The sequence below is a fragment of the Trichoplax adhaerens genome, genomic scaffold, assembly GCF_000150275.1.
Source record: "Trichoplax adhaerens TRIADscaffold_5 genomic scaffold, whole genome shotgun sequence".
NCBI lineage: Eukaryota > Metazoa > Placozoa > Uniplacotomia > Trichoplacea > Trichoplacidae > Trichoplax > Trichoplax adhaerens.
The window spans coordinates 4,125,569-4,134,435 of NW_002060947.1; the positions used below are offsets into that span (position 1 = coordinate 4,125,569).

Genomic DNA, 8,867 nt, shown 5'->3' on the forward strand with positions numbered 1-8,867 from the left:
CTGCGCTTTTATTCTTAGGCACTAATTTTTGATTATTATATACGCGTATATGTGCATAATAAATTGATACCTAACCATCAAAGCTGGTTTATTGAACGTGTATAATTGTTGTTCATTTTATTATTACACTGCAGAGATTAATCGGATATAGTAGCAAGTTCTGAATTAATCTAGTCCGATCTATTGAAGTTAAACGTTCGTAGTTCTAGTAGAATGTGATAGATGTGTTCAGCGTTGCAGTCAGCCGGATGCGGTACAATAATATGTTGTGTATCGGTATCTTGAGGATGTACTAACAATTGTATAAGCTCGAACTAGCATAGGAGATAGGAAATTGCGCCATACACATGCAGCCAATAGAGATCCTTGGTATAGCGTAGTAAGCTGATTATATATAATTATTTAAACAAACGGCAGCAAACCATGGACTACTAGAATAACAGAAAAATATAGTCTGTCTTTTAAGTTACCTTCTTTAGCAAATTTATTATTTCAATACACGTTTCCTTCAGCTAATGTAATACATACTTGAGCTCGATTATTTTTAGACGGTTAATGTATATAGGCCTAACTTTAATGGGTATTCTACCGTACGACTTACAGTACATTAACTATTGACGCATTAAAGCATCTCGAGAAGGATTTTGCCCATCTGAAAACGAAATAAATGCACCGTACAGGACTATACTGTACACTACAGTACCTCGAGCGCATGCGCAGCTACTGTACTGTACTTTAACGGCCCGCCCCGGTATTAGCCCGATGACGTACTATACTGTACTGTACTGTACGTCTGTACGAGTGTATATATATACAGTACTGTACTACTCTGCACATTCTGCAGCCACAGGCAACATGTAGACGCTGATGCCTCATGGCAGCTTCTCATGGCAGCTTTGCTTTTTCACAGTACCGCTAATCTTTGCCGATAAATGACCTCCAATCCAGTATCCAGATTGAATTATTGGATATACGAGCAATTAATGAAGACATCAAGGACAACGTTATGAAATACTGTACACAATCATGATAATTACTTGCTGGAGCTGCCATCGTAGTAGACATCGTCAAAGTGATCAAAGCATGGTCACCGACCTGGCACAGAAAGGTTAAAGGCGTCGTCGTCGATCGATTCAAATTCCACGATTGGTTGTATTTTTTCTCGACATCTCAAGAAATGATAATCGTGGATTACTTCTGAAATGGTATTATACAACAGTACTAACTGTAGAATAAGCATACGATAAATTAGAATTTTGCTACAACTGTAGTGACGTCAAATTGCAATATATCTCATTGATGTATGTATATGTTAAGCTAAAGACTAATACAATAAGATTAATTTGTGATTTCGTATGTAGATGAGTAGACTGCTTGATTGATGGCGTTGTACGAGTAGCACTAACAGATTTTGTTAGAAATTGTTTACCGCTTGGGTGATCGGATGATGAGTACAGCACAGACGGGCGGGCTGAAACAATCTTATGTTGAGTTTTATTCTGTGCACTGACTTAACATCACCCAATTCAGTCTATTAGCTACTAATGTAGTACTACTGTACAATGTATAGTATACTATGATTGGGAGTGACAGTTCAGCATGCGGAAATTGTAAATGTAGATCCATGTCGTAATCAATGCTGTACTAGTAACCTTTTAACATGTAGAAATAAGGACGTTACTAATGGTAATGTGATACATCTTTTCCTTCACAAGGTTAAAAGAATCAAACTCCAAGAATCTATTCCTCTAGCTGTATCTAGGAGGCAGCTATGAAATCGAATAAGTTCTTTTCTACCACGTCAATCCAAGTTTTCAATCATCAGGTGCTATATTGCTTAAATTGAGAGAATTAATTAAAGTATCCAAAATGCCAGATGTACAGTACTTGATTCAACTCTGCTATGTCTACGATCTAGCAGGATTAGTAACTACTTGGCTGATACAATTACCTTATAAGACTATATTCGTAAAAGCAGTTGAGGTAGGTAGATCAATTTTTAGCCGATCATTCTATCCAACTGCTTAACGGTAACAAAGTACTTTAGCTAAACTTAACATTTTAGCTTAGTGTTTACGATATACTCACGTTAAGAATTTTTCAAATTATTAATAAATGATTACGTTGTACTACAGTATATCGAAAATATCGTCTCTTTGATGAGATCATCCTTGCGCACTTAGCATTAGCTCAAATATGATCTAATGTGACGATTGTTAGGGAGCATGTGTAACGAAGGCTCCAATGGAGCTCGTTCACATAGCCTGAGAGATGCTTGAATACAGTGGATTGAAATATAAAATTTTTCTTAAAGTATAACTTATGTAATCAGCTTAGACTTATCTGTCTCCAAGAGAAGATACTACAGTTTACAGTAACATATAGATGATGCAATGCATTCATAAGTAAACGATTAACGATCGTATATAGATTTTTGACTGTGTGATTTTATGATTATGAAAGAGATTTAAAATTAAACTAATAATTAAGCAGTAGTACTGATTGCTATACTATTCTAAAGACTTGCTTTTCTTAGCAGATAACATCCGGAACTGATCAACGACATCATAGACTGGTAGCATACGATTTACCATCTGGTCTTTTTTACAACTAATGTTATACAAGAGAATATTTAAGTAAATTTTCCGCTTTTTAAAATGCCGTTTACTTCCAAATGGAAATACCAATCTCTAATTTTCTTCCATAGTACTTTCTACCCATGTTAGAACTATTTACGCGTATGAGTGGACTATAAAAATGATAATTAGACCATGTTGGAATGAATATAGAATCGTTATTGTCACAATCCTTGCACAATTTCGTCCTCGCTTACATGTAAATTCAGCCTATATGTTGTAAATATGACTCTAGGTATTACACATACTTTTGAGTGTATCATTTATTAAGGAATCTAAATCCAAGTTAGGGATAAAACAACAAATAAACATTATAAATTGTTACCATAGCAGAGCTTGATGAGAATTTATTGAGCAATAATTAAATATCATAAATTGTACTGTATTGTATATCGAACTTGACTATGTTAAGAAATGAATCAATAAAAACTTAGAATGATTAAGAAACAAATAGCATTTAACCTGTTTTAACTAGTTCACGACAGGCAGCATACATATGTAATAATTGTACGATAGAAGATCTCTGTTCTTGCACACTTATCGTATCAATGATATAGAGATAAGTCTAAGACTGTATTGTTAACTGACGTCCAAAATCACGACTACATATTATGTTACCAATAATGTACCAATATGTATGAAATCAAAGTAGTGTATAAAATAAAATTTCAAAGCATCCACGTTCTACTAGGTACCTTACGAATGCAGTGTACTGTAGATATACGATCCTGTATACTTATGCTGCCGTCGGAGGTCGACTTTATAAATAGGCAATATTTATAATGTGCTGCACTGTGCTTACTGAACTTTATTAGCTGTTACGCACATTTTGATAATTATGTATAATCATCGTTGAGATACTGATTCAATAAACTTAGTTTTACGATAATGATATCTATTCTTTGATTATGATATTGGAACGTTATTTGCGTGGAAAAACTTGCTCGACAATCAATCGACTTTAGTAAACTACCACTGTTTAAGTTATACAAGCATGCGCATAGTTTATTTTCCCGCGATAAAGTTAATAGTAATCACGTTAAATACTGAGCTTTTATAGTGAAACCACTATGTAATATGTACATTGACCGTAAACATAGTTACCTATACTCTTATGTAATACGAATCGATTCGTAAACTAGAAGTTAGCTTTGCAAATCAATAATGCTGCTACACGAGTATTTCAATCAATATCAACGAACAGTAATGACATTTAGTTACATTAAAAAGATTGCGATACTGCAGATAGATAGTACAGTATAAGATTCAATCATTTATTAAAGGTTAGAAACTAGTAATCATTTTCAATCTAGATAAATCAAGGTCTTTGTTAAGCAGTGACAAGGCGCAAAATCTACATCTTATACAAAAAATCTGCAAGCCTTTTTGAACAATTCTTGTAAAAGTTCTGTTTTTCTATACCTGATAGATTTACAGAACGCTAATTGCAATTGTTATAACTACTATAAATTTGACCTTGAAAATAGTGATCGAAGTCGTCCAATCATTCTATACATGTAGTAAATATTAACATACAATTAAATATAATTTCAGAAATTTAAATTTTACAGGATTAATTATGTAGCGGTGAATTACTAAAAAATAATTTAATCATGTACACCCAGAAAAAGTAGCAATTACTCCTACACTCCGCATATGGCGTACAATTCGACTTGCCATCTTGATAGAACAATTATAGCGTTATTTTTTTTAATGTCTATCCTAAAAGGTATAGCAATGGTACCATTCTATTAGTAAAACAGATAGCTATAATATTTCTTAGCACATGCCAAGAAAATCAGTAAATAGGATCGCATCAATATAGCTGCTATTGCCTTATTGTTAGGGGCCAGCTTTTATTCAACCTCCAGCGACCTCAAGAAAGTTTGTATAACAATAATCCTGATAGCTATCAGGTCTTCCAATATATATATATATACATATATACTGTATATCAATGTAGTAGGATACAAAGCTATTACAGTGATACATATATGTTCCTACTGTACTGTAGGCAAAACTAACTGGTTACGATATTTATAATTACGTGTCATACATATTACAATAGCATTTCTGCAATGACATTTTACCGTAAAAGGATAAATTTTTATATTCTGGTTTATGCTACGATGCTACTCTAACAGCTATCCCTATGCAGGTGCAGTATGTGTATGTCATCGGTATGATGGTTAATACATGAAGAAGTTGAAACTTTGTATTAACAATTTGGTACGTAAGCAGGAGGTAGACCGGTAGGCTTCGATTCCATAGATTGTAGCGAGGGATAAAGGTTAAGAGGAGGCTGGGTAGAAGCGGCGTTGTCATCAATAGGTTTTTTCTTGATGTCAGTACTTGATTCTGTCTGATATAAAGTGCCAGTGGCATTGGAAGATTGATTCTTTTCATCAATGACAACCGCTAGCAAATTTTGACGCTCACGCATAGCTTCGTTAACTTCACGAACCAAATAGGGCATGCGGATAATATCGATTAAAAATCCAAACGAAAACAAGCCAAATGTAATCGAGTAGATTGTTCCCCAAAGTGGTCTTCCTAAATAGAAGTGCTGCAAACCCAACATTCCGAACGGGAATGTCAAAATGTAAGCGTCGTCTAACTTTTTTTCGGGGCTAGGATTTTCATCATTTGCCCTTTTGACTAGTATTGGCATACGGAAAAAATCCACTAGCCAACCAACTCCTCCCATGCCAAAGGTGCATAAATAGGCAATTCCAAAAAAAGTGTCACCCAAGTAGAAATGATGAGCACCTAAAATTCCCAACACCCAGGTAAGATAAGCATCATCTAAATGTTTAATTTGCTTTTTATGAATAGCTTCGGGGCATTTTTCTAGCTCGATTGCTCGCTCGTTGGCATCTGCCACTAATTTAGGCATTCTAAAAATATCATAAAGCCAGCCAATTCCAAACATGCCGCAGGTGAAAGAATATGCGGTTCCGAATCCTTTCCTGTAGGCAGAAAAATCCAAAAGAAGTATCTTATCAGTTTCAAGATCCATAATGTCATTTATAATTTCTAGTAGACAATGTTAGTGACTAGTACTATTTTAATTTAAATTAAATTATCGATGATATCGTAAAACGAAATAGTGGACTGCGTTTGATTATACACATGATGATAAAGGTATGCAGATAAAGTTTCGTTAGAGCATGTCTTTTTCAACTACGATTGCGTAAGCTTTATGAAAAGGTAGGATGAAATTTATCCATATCATAGAAACTGTTCTTACCTTCCTAAATAGAACTGATGTAGTCCAAAACATATACCCGCAGGGCCTAAACAAAGTATGTAAGCATCAGCCAGGTTATAAATTTTTCGAGATGATGGATTAGCGCGGCAATCATTGACTTTCTCCACCAGATTAGACATAAAAACGAGATCGTATAACCATCCAAGACCAAAGAATCCTCCTGAAAATAAATACGCTACTCCAATTAAGGATTGACCCAAGTAGAATCGATGCGCGCCAATCAATCCAAGTGGAAATGCCCACAAATAAGCACAAATAAGCGATTTACGGCGAATTGGTAAGACCTGGTCGTGTTGTTTATCTTGATCATATAGGTGATTTTTTAATTCGATCTCCTTCTTCGACATATCGGATAGTTGGTAATGCAGTGGGTAGCTACTTGCAAAACAACAATTTTATCTCTCGAATGAGATAAATTAAGTTCAAATGGCTGCACACTGGACAGGCCTGTGTTATCCACACTAACGATGATTAAAGTTAATGAAAGAAAAACCAAAGCTAATTTGCAGGCGAACTATTGCTGATAACCTTTATATACCTTCTAGATATGGTAGATAACATTGTTGTTTTCTTTGTTTGAATTAGATTATCCAATGATCAACTCCTATATTAGCATGTTTATCTAAAAGCTTATTGTTCACAACGAGATAACCGATACTATTTATCAGCATAGAAATTGTGACGGAGCTAGTTATCACTTTATTCACTCTATAGAGTTCAGTATGGAACAATTCGTCGACGTTGGACGGACGGTCTTCACAAATCGTTTTTATTGACTTCATAAACTGAGCAAAAATTTCAAGACGACGAAACCTAATCGCCTTAACATTGGCAATATCCTTCAAAGAATCATCCCAAGTTGGCTTATGGCTGCTGTTGGCAGTGACTATCACACGAGAAAAAGCAAGCTAATGACGGATTTGTAGCCTTGCTATTTATTGATATCATCAACTACCAACAGCTACCAATGATAAGATTGAAACATTACGTAAGAATAAATTAACATCAGCTATTCAAAGTGGCTTTGTCTGGACCCTAGACTACGAGAAAAGGTAGGAGAAAAGGTAGGGCCTTTTCTCGTAGTCTATGTCTATACTTAAAAGCATTACTGCATACAGTTCATTGAGCATCTACCCTGCATGTCTATGCAGTTGGTTGGAGATTTTTTCAATCTTTATTTTCTTTCGGCTATGGTTATTTCTGAATTGAAGACAGTTTAAGTCATTTCAGGTTGCACCATTTACTCTGCATGCACTTAGAAAGGATGCTGGCAATATGTTTGAACTAGTCATAAAAAGTATCTTCAAGTGCTTCTAGTGCACTAGTATAGTACAGGAATTTACCGTTTAGTATAACCCTATTTTTAGAAGTTTTACTGTAGACATTATGTAATGGGATTAAATGCCTTTATTACATATAGACTGATATAGTATACATAATATCATACTGGTACAATAAGAAAATGGACTTTGTTCACTGTTGCCAACGCCTTGAAAGTCCATATCAAGGATCTTTTGATTAATACTGTACAGTATTTTTAGGATTTGATGATTATCGTTAATAAAATAGCGAACCACGAGAGGAAAACTCAGCATACTTTTTAATTATTAACATGCGGATGCATGTAATTACCGTGTGAGAGCATTACGTCAAAGGTGTAATTTAGTGGGAGTGGGGTTAGGATACGTCCAGAAAATAGTTTATACCCACAGCCACGATTTACGCCTTCGTGCATGATATTTACTGTATTTATTTATAGATGAGAGTACGCATACTTGACAGTTTTTTTAGACCAAGAACTACTGAAGTTCAAATAATTAATTAATAATCTTAAAAATGCACTTCCATCTAGTGTAATACGAATTGTTCGAATCAAACGCAACGCCGTCGATGCACAGTTGAGCTGATACTTAATTGCTCAAGCCACGTAAATGCAGACACTGCTATCTGGACTGACGTTTTACATTACCAACACACTGATATAAGTTAAACATTAAGAGTGTAAGATATCGGTTAGAACTAGTTTTAAACCTGCTATTATCAAGCTATGATAATATTACATTAACATTATGTTGGTCTCGTACCAATCTAACCAGGTAGTGTGCAGTTACATCTATAACTAGAACGACAACACTGTTCTTGATATATCAATACTACATCAACCTTTATAACTGCAAATAATGCGTAAAAACAACTAACTAGGATAATAATATACACACAAGGTGTAAATTAGTTATAAATAATCGTTTGGATACGTGATTGCATACGTTAGCACACGCTCCACTTCAGGTATTGGTTCGATACATGGAAGAAAATCAACTCGTAATGTATCAATTTGTTCAAAAATGAAATTTAGCTCCGTGTTTATTTATTACTTGTTACCATAGAGGTGGGAGTAGGGTCCGCCGGCCTTGAATTTATGCATACGTCATTTTATTCGTATATCATTGGTTGATAGATGCAGCCAGCGGAAGACTTTATTAGAAAGCAAATGTAAATAATAATTGGAATTCAATAAGAGCAGCATGTAATTTATTCATACGTAATTTATATAGCATCTTACTGGCTAGAATCATTACAATCAATGATATAGCGTTGGTTGCTGCTTCCATGGCATTGGATAGAAGAGTACTTTATCGATCAGCACGCTTATGTCAATAAATAATAAATAATATCTACTGTCACTGAATTTTCCTTTTATGGTAGTCCTTTTATCAGCTGTTGGCAGCATTTGATTGATTTGATTATAATGCCAATGGGAAGGATTATTTATTTTCATTATCAGCCGTTAATATCATTGTCTCCCTCCCATTCTTAAACGATCAAAGCCGTAAGGCAAATAAAAGGGTTCTGTCCTGTACTATTTAAGGCACAGCTCTGCCAAGATCGAAGTAAAATTTTCGCTACAGTATAAGCTTTCACTTAAGATAAAAAAAGCGTTTGTCCATTTTTCATCAATC

The 8,867-nt window shown here is 34.7% G+C and overlaps 1 protein-coding gene across 1 annotated transcript; it reads right to left on the reverse strand.

Annotated features, from left to right (window-relative positions):
• Window positions 1-4,854: 4,854 nt before the first annotated feature.
• TRIADDRAFT_56537 (uncharacterized protein) lies at window positions 4,855-6,254 on the reverse strand (the record flags this gene model as incomplete). Its single annotated transcript, XM_002112882.1, has 2 exons — window positions 4,855-5,605; window positions 5,887-6,254. 2 exons carry the CDS (start codon window positions 6,252-6,254, stop codon window positions 4,855-4,857), a joined length of 1,119 nt encoding a protein of 372 aa, XP_002112918.1.
• Between the last annotated feature and the right edge of the window lie 2,613 nt (window positions 6,255-8,867).